General features: G+C 50.6%; 1 protein-coding gene and 1 long non-coding RNA gene across 6 annotated transcripts in view; both read right to left on the bottom strand.

Annotated features, from left to right (window-relative positions):
* Window positions 1-279: 279 nt before the first annotated feature.
* Window positions 280-17,180, bottom strand: part of LOC116982908 (zinc finger protein 229-like) — a 968,520-nt gene continuing 951,619 nt past the window's right edge. For 2 of the 5 annotated variants that reach the window (XM_033036486.1, XM_033036481.1), the window contains exon 2: window positions 2,311-4,190. In XM_033036486.1, the coding sequence (XP_032892377.1) occupies window positions 2,588-4,060 (1,473 nt within the window). In that variant the 5' untranslated portion in view covers window positions 4,061-4,190 and the 3' untranslated portion in view covers window positions 2,311-2,587. Of the gene's footprint in view, window positions 4,194-7,162; window positions 7,282-17,180 lie in introns of those variants that run through there. The other 3 variants (XM_033036473.1, XM_033036489.1, XM_033036465.1) reach the window with 3 other exon arrangements.
* Window positions 1,455-7,009, bottom strand: LOC116983118. Its single transcript, XR_004414613.1, has 3 exons — window positions 6,982-7,009; window positions 6,546-6,551; window positions 1,455-1,468 (listed from the first exon to the last, which is right to left on the bottom strand). It is a non-coding gene; the product is annotated as an uncharacterized LOC116983118 (long non-coding RNA).

The following is a 17,180-nucleotide window of genomic DNA, read 5'->3' as shown; positions in this document are numbered from 1 at the left end:
AAGGAATCTGCCTTGGTGCTCCGCCCACAAGTAACATGACATACAGTGACAGTTACAAATGACTCAGAAAACACTAAACATTCATAATAATAAAACATTAATGATAAAACACCATTGATCAAGCATGTGAACCAACAAAATACCAGATCAAAGAGAGGCTACAGATTTTTGGCTGTTGAGTAAAGCAACTACTCGTCGATAAAAACTGTTTTTAATTCTGTTTTTATGTTTTTATGTCCGTGAAAGAGTTTATGTAAAATAAACTCTTTCACGGTGAGGTCAGGAGAAACTTGCTTTATTTGGTACGTAAGGCACAAACGCGTCACAACTGTCTTTAAAAAGCACTTTAAAATGCCTTTAAGTTTTTGAGCCAGTGTCAGTCAGCTGGTACTGTGAGCAGTCGGCTGTGTGCAGCTTGGCTCACTTTTGCATTTTCACTTGGATACAGTATGAATGAGAAGATGCTGGTACTGTTGAATGCCTACTCCATGACAAGGGCAAGGATGGCTTATATTAGAAACACTTCTTCATCCATTTTCGACCACAGATGGCTGACCTGCTGAGTTCTACCGGCACTTTGGAGGGGAATGGACGGGCGACGTGTCGTGTCTGGACACTGCTGTTCCTCCAGCTTGTGTGTCACCTTGTCAAAGTTTGTCTCTTAAAAAGCAGACAACAACAAAATTGTTAAAAGTAAACCATGGCAAACTTTAATTGATTCGTCAGACGGGAGTGGCAAGATCTACAATGAGCACAAACGTTGCTCAGTGCGTCTCGGGCACCACTCTCAGAACAAAGGAAAGTTAGCACAATTATACATTTTTCTTATCAGTAAAACACTCCTACCAAGTCTGAATATGGCATGACTGAAAGATTTTGTAGCCTTTCAGAATATTGGAAAAGCTGGGTCAAAATCGCTCATCCAATTACAAATTATTACTTATCTCTGGAGCATCAGCAATTTTGTTATCAATCTTGGCATCTTTATGGCCTTGAAAGAAGTACATGTTGTTTTGCAGGCTTCCATCTTAATGTCTTTATTAAAAAGACCTGTCCTCCATATTGTGTTCTATATAATTTGCAAAGTCATTCAGACTCAGCACCGAGCCATTCTTTTGTTCTACTAGACCATGCTATTGTAGAAGAATGACTCAATTTTAGATTTTACTATTAGCTCTTTCAACCTCACTCTGGCAATGGAGGAGGCCCAGGAGAGAAAGATCAGTGTGGGAGTGGGAAGGGGAGTTAAAATGGTTGGCAACCGGGAGATCCAGCAGGCCTTGGTGGACAGAGTGCATGTAGGGTGACATGCACGCCTAGTCTAGATACAAGGAGAGAGTGCTTGTGTGAGAGTGTGTGTGAGAGTGTGTGTGTGAGCCTGTGTGAGAGAATGTGTGTGAGTGTGCATGTGTTAGAATGTGTGTGTGAGAGAAAAGAGAGAGAGAGAGAGAGAGTGTGTGTGAGAGGGCTGTGTGTATGTGATAGAGAGACTGATGGAGTGTATGTGTGTGTGAGAGAGAGGGACTGTGTGTGTGTGTGTGTGTGAGTGAGAAAAAGAGAGAGGGGGGAGTGTTGTGTGTGTGAGAGGGAGTATTTGTGTGTTGGAGAGAGTGAGGGAGTGTGTGTGAGAGAAAGAGCGGGAGTGTGTGAGTGAGCAAGAGAGGGAGTGTGTGTGAGAGAGAGGGAATGTGTGAGAGAGAGCAAGAGAGAGAGGGAGTGTGTTTGAAAGAGAAGGAATGTGTGTGTGAGAGAGAGAGGGTGGGTGAGAGAGCAAGAGAGAGATGGTGTGTGCGCGAGAATAAGAGAGGTTGTGTGAGAGACAGCAAGAGAGTGGTGCGTGTGTGAGAGGGAGTATGTGTGTGACAGAAAGAGGGTTTGTGTGTGAGAGAGAAGAGAGAGAAGAAGAGAGAGGGAATATGAGAGAGGGGTGGTGGGAGGGGGAGGAGGGGGGCACGAGAGGGTGGAGTGGAGAGTATTTGTACGAGTGCGGGGGGAGAGTGGAGGGAGAGGGGAGAGGAGTAAGTGGGGGGAGAGGGGAGAGAGAGGAATGTATATGTGCATCTTTAAGGGACATTGGTCAGGTAGCATTTGGAGTATTGTATACAGTTCTGGTCACACCATTACAGGACTGATGTGGAGGCTTTGGGAAAGGTGCAGAGATGGTTAACGAGAATGGTTTAAAAACATGGAACTGCAGATGCTGGTTTACAAAAAAAGGACACAAAATGCTGGAGTAACTCAGAGGGACAGGTAGCATCATTGGAGAGAAGGAATGGGTGATGTTTAGGGTCGAGACTGAAGAAGGGTCTCTACCTGAAACCTTACCCATTCCTTCCAGCATTTGTGTCTACCTAAACAGCTCCTATCCACGTGGCGGTGTGCCAGCAGGCTGGAGCAGTGGACAAAGGTCTTGCCACAGAGTAGGCAGGTGAAGGGGTGCTGGCTGGTGTAGACTCACCGGTGCTCCAGCAGGTGGTGAAGGCGGGTGAAGACCTTACCATAGGATGGGCAGGCGAAGGGACGCTCACCGTTGTGGGTTTGCCGGTCCTGCCACTGGCTGGACATGCGGGTGAAACCCTTGCCACACTCAGCGCACACAAAGGGTCCATTTCTGGTGTGTATCCGCTAGTGCATCCGCAGCCCCCGTGCGCTCTTGAAACGCTTGCCGCAGTGAGAGCATCTGCTCGCCGGCGTGGGTACGCCGGTGCTGCCGCAACCACCGCAAGCTTTCAAACTCCTCACCACAGTATGGGCAGTCGTAGGGCTGGCCACTGGTGTGCACGCATTGGTGAGACAGGGCGTGGGAGGCCATGGCAAAGCGCTCTCCACACACCGGGCTGGGGACGGGACGGTCGCCGGCGTGCACCCGCTGGTGGGACAGCAGCTGAGTGGAGCAGGTGAATCCCTTGCCGCACTGGGCACAGGTGTATGGGCGCTCGCCGGTATGGGTGCGATGGTGCGCCAGTAGGTTGCTGGACTGGGTGAAGCTCTTGCCGCACTGGGCGCAGGTGAAGGGACGCTCGCCAGTGTGGGTGCGCTGGTGGGACAGCAGCTTGGTGGAGCTGGTGAAGCCCTTGCCGCACTCGGCACAGGTGTAGGGGCGCTCGCCGGTGTGGGTGCGATGGTGCACCAGCAGGTTGCCGGACTGGGTGAAGCCCTTGCCGCACTGGGCGCAAATGAAGGGACGCTCGCCAGTGTGGGTGCGCTGGTGGGCCAGCAGCTGGGTGGAGCTGGTGAAGCCCTTGCCGCACTGGGCGCAGGTGAACGGACGCTCGTCAGTGTGGATGCGCTGGTGGTACAACAGGCTGGTGGATCGGGTGAAGCCCTTGCCACACTGGGCGCAGGTGTAGGGACGCTCGCCAGCGTGGGTGCGCTGGTGGTACAGCAGGTTGCTGGAGTGGGTGTACCCCTTGCCGCACTGAGTGCAGGTGTAGGGACGCTCGCCGGTGTGGGTGCGCTGATGCTCCAACAGGGTGTCAGAGCGGATGAAGCCCTTGCCGCACTGGGCGCAGGTATAGGGGCGCTTGTCAGTGTGGGTGCGCTGGTGCCTTCGAAGCCCAGTGGAGCGGGTGAAGCCCTTGCCGCACTCGCCACAGGTGTAGGGGCGCTCGCCGTTGTGGGTGTACTGGTGCTCCAGCAGGCTGCTTGAGCGGGGGAAGCGCTTGCCACACTCGGTGCAGGTGTAGGGGCGCTCGCCGGTGTGGGTGCGCTGGTGCTCCAGCAGGTTGCCGGACTGGGTGAAGCCCTGGCCGCAGTCGCTGCAGGTGTAGGGCCGCTCCCCGGTGTGCACGCGTCTGTGCAACTTCAGCTGTGTGGGCGACTTGAAGCCTTTGCCGCAGTCAGAGCAGGTGAAGGGCCTCTTGTCAGAGTGCCAGCGGTTGTGCTGCTGCAGGTTGTTGTAGCATTTGAAGTTCTTGCCGCACTCCGAGCAGGTGAAGGGGCGTTCTCCCGTGTGAACCCGCCGGTGGGTCTCCAGCAGGCCCGGGGTCTGCCAGGCCTTGCCACACACGTCGCACTCATAACGCTTCTCCTTCTTGTGCCCTGTCATGTGTTGCTCCATTGAAGGACAGCCCGTCGAAGCTCAGCCCGCACACCGAGCAGATGGGGGGGGGGTGCTCACCGGCACCCAGGCCGCCCTCAATGGCCGCTCACGTCCCCGTCTCTCCGTCCGCAGCAACGGCTCATAAACCCTGCTGGAGGAGAACACAGAGGGTCAACAAGCTGGCAAACAGGACATTATAAACACATATTGGGTGCGTTTATGGCGAAAGAAACTGTTATATAATTCTGTGCGGCACAGTGGCGCAACGGTACAGTTGCTGCCTCACCGTCAGAGACCCGGGTTCGATCCTGACTACGGGTGCTGACTGTGCGGAGTTTGTCCATTCTCCCTTGACCTGCGTGGGTTTTTAATCCGTGTGCTTCAGATACCTCCAACATTTCAAAGAGGTTCAGGGTTGCAGATTAATCGGCCTCCACAAAATTGTTAAATTGTCCCTAATGTGCGTAGGATAGTGCTAGTGTACGGGATGATTGCTGGTCGGCGCGAAAGACCTGTTTCCGTGCTGCATCTCTAAACTAAACTGTTACTGTGAATTGAGTTGATGAATTGCAAAGGCAAGAAGACACTAATTGGTGTTATCTACAGACCCCCAGATAGTAGCCCGGATGTAGGGTGTAAGTCGCAGCAGGAGTTAAAACTGGCATGTAACAAAGGTAATGCCACTGTGGTGATGGGGGATTTCAATATGCAGGTAGACTGGGAAAATCAGGTTGGTTCAGGACCCCAAGAAAGAGAGTTTGTAGAGTGCCTCCGAGATGGATTCTTAGAGCAGCTTATAATGGAGCTGACCAGAGAAAAGGCAATTCTGGATTTAGTGTTGTCCAATGAACCAGATTTGATATGAGAACTGGAGGTAAAGGAACCGCTTGAAGGTAGTGATCATAATATGATTAGTTTTAATCTGCAATTTGAGAAGGAGAACGTTAAATTGTGTCAGTGATGCAGTTGAACAAAGGGGACTATGAAGGCATGAGAGAGAAGCTGGCCAAGGCAGACTGGAAAGGGATCCTAGCAGGAATGACGGTGGAACTGCAATGGCAGGAATTTCTGGGCGTAATACGGAAGACGCAGGATCATTTCATTCCAAAAAGGAAGAAAGATTCTAAGGGGAGTAGGAGGCAATCGTGGCTGACAAGAGAAGTTAGGGATAGAATAAAACTAAAAGAAAATATGTATAACACAGCAAAGAGTAGCCGGAAGCCAGAGGATTGGGAAACTTTCATAGGACAACAGAAGGAAACAAAATGGGCAATACGGGTTGAAAAGATGAAATACGAGTGGAAGCTGGTCAGGAATGTAAAGAAGGACAGTAAAAGCTTCTTTAGATATGTTAAGGGAAAAAGAATAGTAAAGTCAAATGTGAGTCCCTAGAAGGCAGACATGGGTGAAATTATTGTGGGGAACAAGGAAATGGCAGAAGAGTTGAACAGGTACTTCGGATCTAGTGGATGTAATGTATCTAGACTTTCAGAAAGCCTTTGATAAGGTCCCGCATGGGACACTGGTGACTAAGATTAGAGCACATGGTATTGGGGGTAGGGTGTTCACATGGTTATAAAATTGGTCGGCAGACCGGAACCAAAGAGTAGGAGTAAACAAGTCAATTTCAGAATGGCAGGCAGTGGCGAGTGGAGTGCCTCAAGTCTCGGTGTTGGGGACACAACTGTTTACCATATCTATTAATGATTTGGAAGAGGGAATTAGGAGCAACACTAGCAAGTTTGCTGATGACACAAAGCTGGGTGGCAGTGTGATGTAGTGTATCTAGACTTTCAGAAAGCCTTTAATAAGGCCCCGCACGGGAGACTTGTGACTAAAATTAGAGCACATGGTATTGGGGGTAGGGTGTTGACATGGATAGAAAATTGGTTGGCAGACCGGAAGCAAAGAGTAGGAGTGATTGGGTCTTTTTCAGAATGGCAGGCAGTGGCGAGTGGAGTGCCGCTAGGCTCGGTGTTGGGGCCGCAACTGTTTACCATATATATTAATGATTTGGAAGAGGGAATTAGGAGCAACACTAGCAAGTTTGCGGATGACATAAAGCTGGGTGGCAGCGTGAACTGTGAACAGGATGTTAGGAGGTTGCTGGGTGACCTGGACAGGTTGAGTGAGTGGGCAGATGCGTGGCAGATGCAGTAAAATATAGATAAATGTGAGGTTATCCACTTTGGCGGCAAAAACAAGGGGGTAGATTATTATCTCAATGGGGTTAGGTTAGGTAAGGGGGAGGTGCAGCGAGACCTGGGCATCCTTGTACACCGGTCACTGAAAGTTGGCGTGCAGGTACAGCAGGCAGTGAAGAAAGCTAATGGAATGTTGGCCTTCATAACAAGAGGATTTCAGTATAGGAGTAAAGAGGTTCTTCTGCAGTTGTATAGGGCTCTGGTGAGACCACATCTGGAGTATTGTGTACAGTTTTGCTCTCCTAATTTGAGGAAGTACATCCTTGTGATTGAGGCAGTGCAGCGTAGGTTCACAAGACTGATCCCTGGGATGGCGGGACTGTCATATGAGGAAAGATTGAAAAGACTAGGCTTGTATTCACTGGAGTTTAGAAGGATGAGGGGGATCTTATAGAAATGTGGCCCTTGTGGCTAAAGGGATCAGGGGGTATGGAGAGAAGGCAGGGATGGGATACTGAGTTGAATGGCGGTGCTGGCTCGAAGGGCCGAATGGCCTCCTGCACCTATTTTCTATGTTTCTATGAAACATAAGAGTCTAGTGAACTTTCTCTGTACTCCCTCTATGGCAACAATCTGAGAGTTAGATAGAGCTCTGTGTGCTAGTGGAGTCAAGAGCTATGGGGAGAAGGCAGGCACGGGTTATTGATAGGGGGCGATCAGCCATGATCACAATGAATGGCGGTGCTGGCTCGAAGGGCCGAATGGCCTCCTCCTGCACCTATTTTCTATGTGAACCCCACCTGGTTCCCACCCCCTTCCTTGATTCACTTTGACCCCTCTATCTCCCCCTTCAATCCCCTCCCCCTTTGCCCCCTGTTCCCGCCACTCACTTCACCCCCTTTTCCCCTCCAGCCGATCACCCCCCGCCTGTCTCCATGTCTCTACATCCCCCTGTCTGTCTCCATCTTCCACTCACCAGGGGCCGGGGTTTCAGCGCCGCTCCATCTTCATCTTGTTCTCGCTCCTCGTCCCCGCGCTCCAACCGTCAACCGTCAACCCCGCGCTCTCTCTCTCTCTCTGTCTCTCTCTCTCTCTTTCTCTCTCTCTCTCTGTCTCCTTCGCGCTCAGGCCCCGCCCCCGCCTGGAGGACCGGCCCGGAGGACCATCGGCGCTCGGCTCACCCTGTCTGGCCTGGAGGACCATCTGTGATCCGCTCGCCCGCCTGGAGGACCGCTGGTTCCCATCACGGAGTGATGTCACTCTGTATCGTCCCGTGTCCTTCACTCTCCCTCTTCTCCCCCCCCCCTCTCTCTCTCTCCCAGCTCTGTCCCTCCTCTCTCTCTCTCAATTCTCCCTCACTCCTTCCCTCTCTCAATCCCAAACCTGGCTGTTCCCCCAATCCCCCTCATCGGGTGGGCGGCGCGACCGATGTCGCAGCGGCCTCTGCAGTCTGTCTGTGTGTTTTTTGTTTTTTTGTCCTGTTGACGGTTTAGTTTGTGGTGGGTTTTTGGGTGTGTGTGGGGGGTGTGTGTGTGTGGGGGTGGGGGGTGGGTCGTGGAAACTTTTGGATCTCTTCCCTGCATGGAGACCCGGCCTTTCCCCTGTCGGGTCTCCGTTGCCGTTGGGGCCTAGCGCCGTGGAGCGGCCTCGAACCGGAGCGACCTGGGGGCTCGAGTCGCGGAGCCTGTGGAGCTGTGGACCTACCTCCGTGGAGCTGTGGATCCTGTGGAGCTGTGGACCTGCCTCCGTGGAGCTGGCCGGCTTCGGAGCGTGGGGGGCTGCGGGGGCGAGCTGCTGCGACCCGACTCCGGTGGATGGTAACACCGGGAGATCGCGGGTCCCCGGTGGGAGACTGCTTTGCGGGGCACCGGCAGCGGCGACTTCTCCCGCCCGAATTGCGGGGTTGGGAGTGACCTGGAGCGGGGCCTTGCAACGCCCGGCGCGGCTGTAAGTTGCCGCGGACTTGCTAGCGCCCGCCGGGGGCTCCAACATCAAGACCCGGGGCAGGGCCCTACATCGCCCGGCGTGGCTTTGAGTGGCCGCGGACTTGCTAGCGCCCGCCGGGGGCTTTGACCTCGACTTCGGGAGAGGAATGGAGAGCAGGGGAGAGACAAGATTTGCCTTCCATCACAGTGAGGAGGACTCACTATGATGGATGTTTGTGTGAATTGAATTGTGTTGGTGTGTGTCTTGGTTCTTTTTTTGTATGGCTGCAGAAACCAAATTTCGTTTAAACCTCATGTGAGGTTCAAATGACAAATAAAAGGTATTGTATTGTATTGTATTGTATTGTACCCTCCCCCCCCCCCCCCCGCCTGTACCCTCACTCTCCCCCACTCTCTCTCTCTCCCTCTCTCTCTCCCTCTCTCTCTCCCTCTCTCCCCCCCCCCCCCCACTACTTCTCCCCCCTCCCTCACTCTCTCTCCCTTCTCCCTCCCAGCTCTGTCACCTCCCCTCTCTATCTCAACCCCAGGGCCTATGAGAGGGGGATGCAGGGGGTACATCGTACAAGGGCCACATCTAACTCCCTCTTAAATATAGCCGATGAACTGGCCTCGACTACCCTCTGTGGCAGGGAGTTCCAGAGATTCACCACTCTCTGTGTGAAAAAAGTTCTTCTCATCTCGGTTTTAAAGGATTTCCCCCTTATCCTTAAGCTGTGACCCCTTGTCCTGGACTTCCCCAACATCGGGAGCAATCTTCCTGCATCTAGCCTGTCCAACCCCTTAAGAATTTTGTAAGTTTCTATAAGATCCCCTCTCAATCTCCTAAATTCTAGAGAGTATAAACCAAGTCTATCCAGTCTTTCTTCATAAGACAGTCCTGACATCCCAGGAATCAGTCTGGTGAACCTTCTCTGCACTCCCTCTATGGCAATAATGTCCTTCCTCAGATTTGGAGACCAAAACTGTACGCAATACTCCAGGTGTGGTCTCACCAAGACCCTGTACAACTGCAGTAGAACCTCCCTGCTCCTATACTCAAATCCTTTTGCTATGAATGGATTCTTCAGACCCTTCACTACTGATGGATCTACCCTGTTTTTTTTGGGGGGGGGGGCACTAGGACCCAGCAGCCACAGACCACGTGTTGTCTGTCTACATGGTGGAGGTTGTGGTCCTGGTGCTGAGCCGGGAACTCTGGTGTGTGTGCGGGGGTGTGTGCGAGTGTGTGTGGGTGGGAGTGTGTGTGTGCGGGGGTGTGGGTGGGAGTGTGTGTGCGGGGGTGTGGGTGGGAGTGTGTGTGTGCGGGGGTGTGGGCGTGTGTGGGAGTGGGCGTGTGTGGGAGGGTGTGTGTGTGGGCGTGTGTGTAGGAGTGTATGTGTGTGGGTGGGAGTGGGTGTGTGGGTGTGTGTGTGTGGGAGTGTGTGGGTGGGCGGGTGTGCGTGTGCGGGTGTGTGTATGTGTGGGTGGGCGTGTGTTTGTGTGGGTGGGTGTGGGCGTGTGTGGGTGGGTCGGAGTGTGTGTGGGTGGGTGTGGGGGCAGGTGGGTGTGTGCGTGGGAGTGTGTGTATGTGGGGGTGGGCGTGTATTTGGGTGGGTGTGTGTGGGTCTGTGTGGGTGGGACGGAGTGGGAGTGGGTGGGTGTGGGCAGGTGGGTGTGTGTGTGGTCAGGTGTGGGGGTGGGTGCGTATGTGGGTGTGTGAGTGAGTGGATGTGTGTGTGGGCGTGTGAGTGAGTGGGTGTGTGCGAATGAGTGGGTGTGAGTGAGTGAGTTGGTGGGCGTGTGTGAGTGGGTGAGTGAGTGCGTATGTGTGTGGGTGAGTGAATGAGTAGGTGAATGTGTGTGTGGGAGTGACTGAGTGGGTGGGTGAGTGAGTGACCGTGGATGAATGAGTGTGTGGGGGTGAGTGAGTGAATGAACAGGTGAGTGGGTGCCAGGCTTGACAGTCCTGGCCTTTTGTAAATGTATATTTTAGTGCCGACTTAATTCCAATGGAGGGGGCGCCGTCCTATGTGGTCCTAAACAGCTGTCTGTTTTTCATCTTTTTTCTTATTTATAGTTGGTTGAGTGTTTTGTTTTTAGGAGTTCTAGCCTTTTTATGTGGGGGAAGGGGGAAACTGCTTTCTAGGGTCTCCTACCTGGTCGGAGAGGCAGCTTTTCTCTGGGCTGCAGTTTCGACCTGTCCTCGCGGCCTACCAGCGGGCCTGGAGCGGTGTTTCCTGAGGGGAGCGCCCAGTACCTCGGCTTCGGCAGCGGCACAGCGCTGGAGCGCTATCACGGAGCGGAGCGGGCGATGCCTTGCCCGGGATGCCGCGCTGGAACTCCGGTGAGCTGATGACCGCCGATGAACATCGCGGAGCTGCGGGACTGTGGAGCGGCCAGCTACGGGCGGCGGCGCTGAACTTTACATCGGGAGCCTGGGATCTCGCGACGAGATCGCCAGTGGTGGAGCTCCATCCGGTGCGGCCTTGTTGGTTTCGGAAGCCGCGGTCTCCGGTAAGGGAAGCGGCCGTTCCAGGGTTCCCATGCCGTTGAGAGGATTCTCCCGACGCCGGAGCACCATCACCCGGCGAGAACGGCCTGGAACATCGGGCCTCCGTAAAGGCAACTGAGGCCTCAATGGGCCCGACTATGGGTGGACATGGGATGGGGACTGGACATTGTGCCTTCCCTCATAATGGGAACCATTGTGGGGGGATGTTTTTATGTTTAAATGTCTTTATTACTGTTATGTCTGTATTCTTTCTTCATGTGCTGATTTGGCAAGAAGCATTTCACTACACCTAGGTGTATGTGACCAATAAAATAACCTTTGAACCTTTGAAGTGCCTGCTTGCCCCACAGGGTGGGAAGTATGGCGATGGTCGTTTTACTTTGCAACTTAATGTAGTAGCCTTTGATCCCCCAAAATATGTCAGGGCTAAAGGATTTGGGCTTGTATAAAGACAAGAAGCAGGAGGATTTGTCATTTTTTTCCTTTTTCCTTTTTTCAGATATAAAAGTATCTTTATTATATAACTATAAAACTCTGATGTGTGTGTGTATTTATTTGCATCATACAGTGCTGTCTTCTTGCTCCCCCGACCTCCCCCCCGTTCACGGGCCCTGCCTGACTAACATAGAAACATAGAAAATAGGTGCAGGAGTAGGCCATTCGGCCATTCGAGCCTGCACCGCCATTCAATATGATCATGGCTGATCATCCAACTCATTCAACATCATAGAGCAGTGCCTGGAGCCGGGAGCGAGGTTCGGGAACAAGCCCTCCCCTATGGCATCGTTCCCCCCTCCCCCCAAACTCCACCCCTCCCTCTCTGCCGCCTCACGCTCCCTCTCTGCCCCCCCCCCCCGCTCCCTCTCGCCCCCCTCCCTCTCTGTGCCACTGAGTCCCTCTGTGCCTTTGTGTCCCTCTGTGGCTCCGTGTCTCTCTCTGCCACTGTGTCCTCTGTGTCCCTCTCTGTGTCCCTCTCTGTGTCCCTCATAGTGTCCCTCTCTGTGTCCAACTCTGTCCCTCTCTGTGTCCCTTTCTGTGCCTTTGTATCCCTCTCTGTGTCCCTCTCTGTGCCCCCGTGTCCCACTCTCTCTACCCCCTCCCTCTCTAGCCATGCCTGGGGGTTGGAGGCTATACGTGAGTGGATCGGGTAGGGGATGGGGTAAAAGGAGTGAATGAATAATATTAATATAATGGAGCTGGCTAGTGTGTGTGTGGGGGGGTTGGTTAGTGTGTGTGTGGGGGGGGGGGGTGGTTAGTGTGTGTGGGGGGGTGGTTAGTGTGTGTGTGGGTGATGGTTAGTGTGTGTGTGATGCCGCAGGCCGCCCCCTCCTCCCGCATCCTCGCGTTGAGGGGACAGAACCCAATGGTCCCACTTGGTCTAGTAAATTATAAATCTCTCCAAAATGTATTCTCACAAATCAGGAGCCCAGAAACGAAAGCACAAGCAAGAACGAGAGGAAAATGAACAAAGAGGTCAACACACGCTCTTTCAATTTGAATTAAGTGCAGCTTCAAAAATGTTTTTATTGAACTCGCCTATAGAATTGGAGCAAGAAACTGCTGGAAACCTTGTCCCCAAACAAGGAGTAGTCATTTGGGTTATCATGCACGGGATTTTGACGAAGGGGCAGATGCAGAAAATGCAAGTGGAAAACAGAAACAAACAGACATACAGGCACATGTGGAAGTGAATTTGGAAGAGGAGAGGAGTAATCATAATGTAGGCCCTGACATTGGATATATCACAACCGAGTTTCCAATTCAAAAGGAAATAGAAAAGTATGTTACTGTAATGTATTCATGCATATTCATGTATATGTTAATGAATTGGTGTTGTATATAAGTAGGGAATGTTGGGTAATAAAACTCTCGTGATCCAGGCAGCCTGCGTGTACGTTGTTATTCATTCTGCTGTCCGGAATAAAACAAAATTGGCGATGAGGATGGGATAGAGTTTGTGAACTCATCCTTTAAATACAGTGTAGGACTGTTTTGCAACACGCAGTATTCTTTAACAGTTTAAACAGTAAATACGGAGTTGTGTCGCAGTTGTTTGGAAGCTGGACTCGAGAGGCCGCAGATCCTTCTATGCAGGGGACTGTAGTTTAAAACAGCAGCTGAAAAATCGGGAAGAGTTTGTCAGGCTATCTCTATGTTGTGTCCACGTGGCAAGATGTCGTCCGTGGGATTGTATGACATTTTACACTGAGTTTTTTTTGTCAAGTTCCTTAAGCTGAATAGTCTTTGTACAGCTAAGATTTAGGTGAATTGTTACACCAAAACAGACAAGAATTCGGGGTTTTTCAACGGACCTTTTATATTTAAAAAAAAGAAGAGAATAACACAATGGCAGCCTCCACGGGCTACATCGGAAACCCTGCCGCTTTTGACAAGAGTAGAGAGCCGTTCAGCTCCTATATGGAGAGATCAAACACGTTTTTCACGGCAAACAATATATTGGAGATTAATGGTGAAGGAGAGATAGTGACTGAAACAAATAAGGCCGATTGCGAATGCATGAAAGCGATTCTGCTCATGGAGATCGGTCCTGAAGTGTACGGCACACTCGTGAATCTCCTTGCACCCTTAAAGGCAAAAGACGTGCCATTCAATGACATTATAAATAAGTTGGAGGAGCACTTCAACCCAAAGCCTCTGGAAATTGTAGAAAGCTATAAATTTGGCACTAGAAACCAGAAGCAGAATGAGACAATCAATGAGTACATTGTTGCCTTGAAAAACTTAAGTTTACACTGTAACTTTGGAACCTTTCTCGGACGAGCACTACGCGACAGATTTGTTTGTGGTCTAGTGGATGAACAAATTCAGTCCAAATTCATGAACATTCCAGATCTCACATTGGAGAAAGCATGCAAGATTGCTACCACAATGGAGATGGCATCAAAGAATGCTCGCGGGTTTCGCCCACCACGAACTGCAGTGGCCGTTTACAGTCACAAGGCAGTGTCCATGGCCAAACCTAGAGGCGCTAAACCAAAACCAAAGTATGACTCGAGCCGAGTTCAGCCACCTGTTATTGTTCCAATGGTAATCACTCATCCCAATGTTGTCAGTTCAAAATGGCCAAGTGCTATAACTGCCAGAAGAAAGGTCATATCGCCTCAGCATGTCGGGTCAAGCTTATATAACCATATAACAATTATAGCACGGAAACAGGCCATCTCGGCCCTTCTAGTCCGGGCCGAACACTTACTCTTACCTAGTCCCATCTACCTGCACTCAGACCATAACCCTCCATTCCTTTCCCGTCCATATACCTATCCAAATTATTTTTAAATGATAAAATCGAACCTGCCTTCACCACTTCCACTGGAAGCTCATTCCACACAGCTACCACTCTCTGAGTAAAGAAGTTCCCCCTCATGTTACCCCTAAATTTTGGTCCTTTAATTCTCAAGTCATGTCCTCTTGTTTGAATCTTCCCTACTCTCAATGGAGAAAGCTTATCCATGTCAACTTTGTCTATCCCTCTCATAATTTTAAAGACCTCTATCACCCTGGCAATGGAGGTTTAGTCTAAGCGGAGGTTGGGCGATCGTTTCGCCGAACACCTCCGCTCAGTCCGCAATAACCTACCTGAACACCCGGTGGCTGAGCACTTCAACTCCCCCTCCCTTTCCCAATCCGACCTCTCTGTCCTGGGTCTCCTCCATTGCCAGAGTGAGCAACACCGGAAATTGGAGGAACAGCACCTCATATTCCGCCTGGGTTGCTTGCGTCCGGTGGCATGAACATTGAATTCTCCAAATTTTGCTAGCCCTTGCTGTCTCCTCCCCTTCCTTAACCCTCGAGCTGTCTCCTCCCATCCCCCCGCCCTCGGGCTCCTCCTCCTCCATTTTTCCTTCCTTCTCCCCCCCACCCCCCATCAGTCTGAAGAAGGGTTTCTGCCCGAAACGTCGCCTATTTCCTTCGCTCCATAGATGCTGCTGCACCCGCTGAGTTTCTCCAGCATTTTTGTGTACCTTCGATCTTCCAGCATCTGCAGTTCCTTCTTGAACACAGCTGGAAATGAACTTGGGTTGTACACCATTTATGCAACTAACATCGATAAGCCTACAACCAGCCGAGGCAAGGACTTTCCATAGAAACTATTGATTAACAAACAGTTAATCGATATGTGTATTGACACGGCAGCATGATGTTTGGTCCTGAGCAGAGACCTGTACGAAACAAAGTTCGCACAGATACGATTGTTTGAGAGTAAGATCAAGCTGAGAACCTACTCGGGAGAAGTTTTGGAGACATGTGGACAAATAAAGTTCAGCATAATGGTCAGTCAGTAACACTGCCCATCATGGTGGCCATCTACAGAAATAAACCAACCCTCCTTGTAAAGGATTGGCTGAGTAGAATAGAATTAGACTGGAAGAACATTTTCAGCATCAATTTGTCCAAATCTCGTCTTGAAAACGACATAAGCAAACACGCAAATATTTTTGCTGACAGTTACATAGGAATAACAGGGTACTCTGCACACATTCGACTTAAGCAAGATGTGAAACCTGTGTGAGACCTGTGTATGCCCTATATAAAGCTGCCCTATGGTGTGAAATCCTCCCCGAAAATGTTCCTGTCTGTCATGGACAAAATGTTACAAGGTATTCCGCACTGTGTGTGCAACCAGGATGACCTACTGATATTCACAGAGGGCATGGTAGAACATCTGGAAATCCTCCAGCAAGTTCTCACACGACTGGACTGCCACAATGTCAAACTGACAAAGTAAATGTGCATTTGCACAGTCAGAGGTGGTCTACCTTGGACTGCAAGTAGACGCCAACGGACTTAGCCCTGTGAAGGTGAAAGTGGAAGCAATAGTGAATGCTCCAAAACCCAACAATGTGTCAGAGCTACGATCATTCCTTGGGATGGTGCAGTTCTATGCACGATTCCTTTCAGATTTAGCAACTGTGCTAAAGCCACTACATCATCTGCTACAAAAAGATGTGAAATGGACGTGGGGAAAGGAACAACAACGTGCATTTGACATCTGCAAGGAAAACTTGACAAGTGACAAACTTCTTGTTCACTACAATACGACATGCGAGATGAAACTTGCTTGTGATGCTTCAAGTTATGGTGTAGGTGCAGTGATCTCCCACGTAATGAATGACGGACAGGAAAAGCCTATTGCTTTTGCATCCCACACCCTGTCATCGAGTGAACGCAACTATGCATAAATAGAAAACGAAGCACTCAGCATCGTGTTCGGAATCAGGAAATTCCATCAGTTTCTTCTCGGCAGGCCATTCACCCTAGTGACTGATCACAAGCCACTATTAGTGATACTTGGTCCCAAGTCAGCTATACCTTCCATTGCGGCTTCAAGGATGCAGCGCTGGGCAATGTTGCTGTCCCAATATGACTACAAGGTGGAGTACAGAAGCTCCAAGTGCAATGCAGTTGCAGATGTATTGTACCGGTTGCCCCATGAGAACTCTGATGTGGGAAGTGAGAACTCAATCTACACACTGCAAGTTGTAGATGAAGACTTTCCAGTGACTGCAACAGAAATTGCAGCAGAAACAAAGAAACTGTGCTAAAGTGGGTTTATGAACAGACATTGAATGGTTGGACTGAAATCGATAGTGGATTGAACTCAGTTCTGAACTCAGAGCTGAAGCCTTTCCATAATCGGCGCCATGAATTTATCATGTGAGCAGGGATGCATTAAGTGGGGTTACAGAGTGGTTGTACCACAGTCTTTGAGAAACAAAATTATGAACGAACTTCATGCCGAACATCCTGGCATTGTAAGCATGAAGCCAATTGCCAGAAGTTTTGTGTATTGGCCTGGTATTGACAGTGACATCGAGTCCCTGGTGAGCAAATGTAGCGTCTGCCAAAATTGCTGGAGTAAACCACCAAAAACACCACTGCAACCCTGGTCATGGCCAAGTAGACCTTTTCAGAGAGTTCATGTAGATTTTTACGAAAAGGGTAATGATCACTTTCCGGTACTAGTAGATAGTCATTCCAAATAGACAATAGACAATAGGTGCAGGAGTAGGCCATTCGGCCCTTCGAGCCAGCACCGCCTTTCAATGTGATCATGGCTGATCATCCCCAATCAGTACCCTGTTCCTGCCTTCTCCCCATATCCCCAACTAAGCCATTTTTAAGAGCCCTATCTACCTCTCTCTTGAAAGCATCCAGAGAACCTGCCTCCACCGCCCTCTGAGGCAGAGAATTCCACACTCACCACTCTCTGTGAGAAAAAGTGTTTCCTCGTGTCCGTTCTAAATGGCTTACTCCTTATTCTTAAACTGTGGCCCCTGGTTCTGGACTCCCCCAACATCAGGAACATGTTTCCTGCCCCTAGCATGTCCAAACCCTTAACAATCTTATATGTTTCAATGAAATCCCCTCTCATCTTTCTAAACTCCAGAGTATACAAGCCCAGCTGCTCCATTCTCTCAGCAGATGACAGTCCCGCCATCCCGGGAATTAACCTTGTAACCTACGCTGCACTCCCTCAATAGCAAGAATGTCCTTCCTCAAATTAGGGGACCAAAATTGCACACAATACTCCAGGC

This window comes from Amblyraja radiata, chromosome 1 (assembly GCF_010909765.2).
Source record: "Amblyraja radiata isolate CabotCenter1 chromosome 1, sAmbRad1.1.pri, whole genome shotgun sequence".
Taxonomy (NCBI): Eukaryota; Metazoa; Chordata; class Chondrichthyes; order Rajiformes; family Rajidae; genus Amblyraja; species Amblyraja radiata.
The sequence above is the reverse complement of the archived record's forward strand: the minus strand, read 5'-3'. Positions and strand labels throughout refer to the sequence as shown.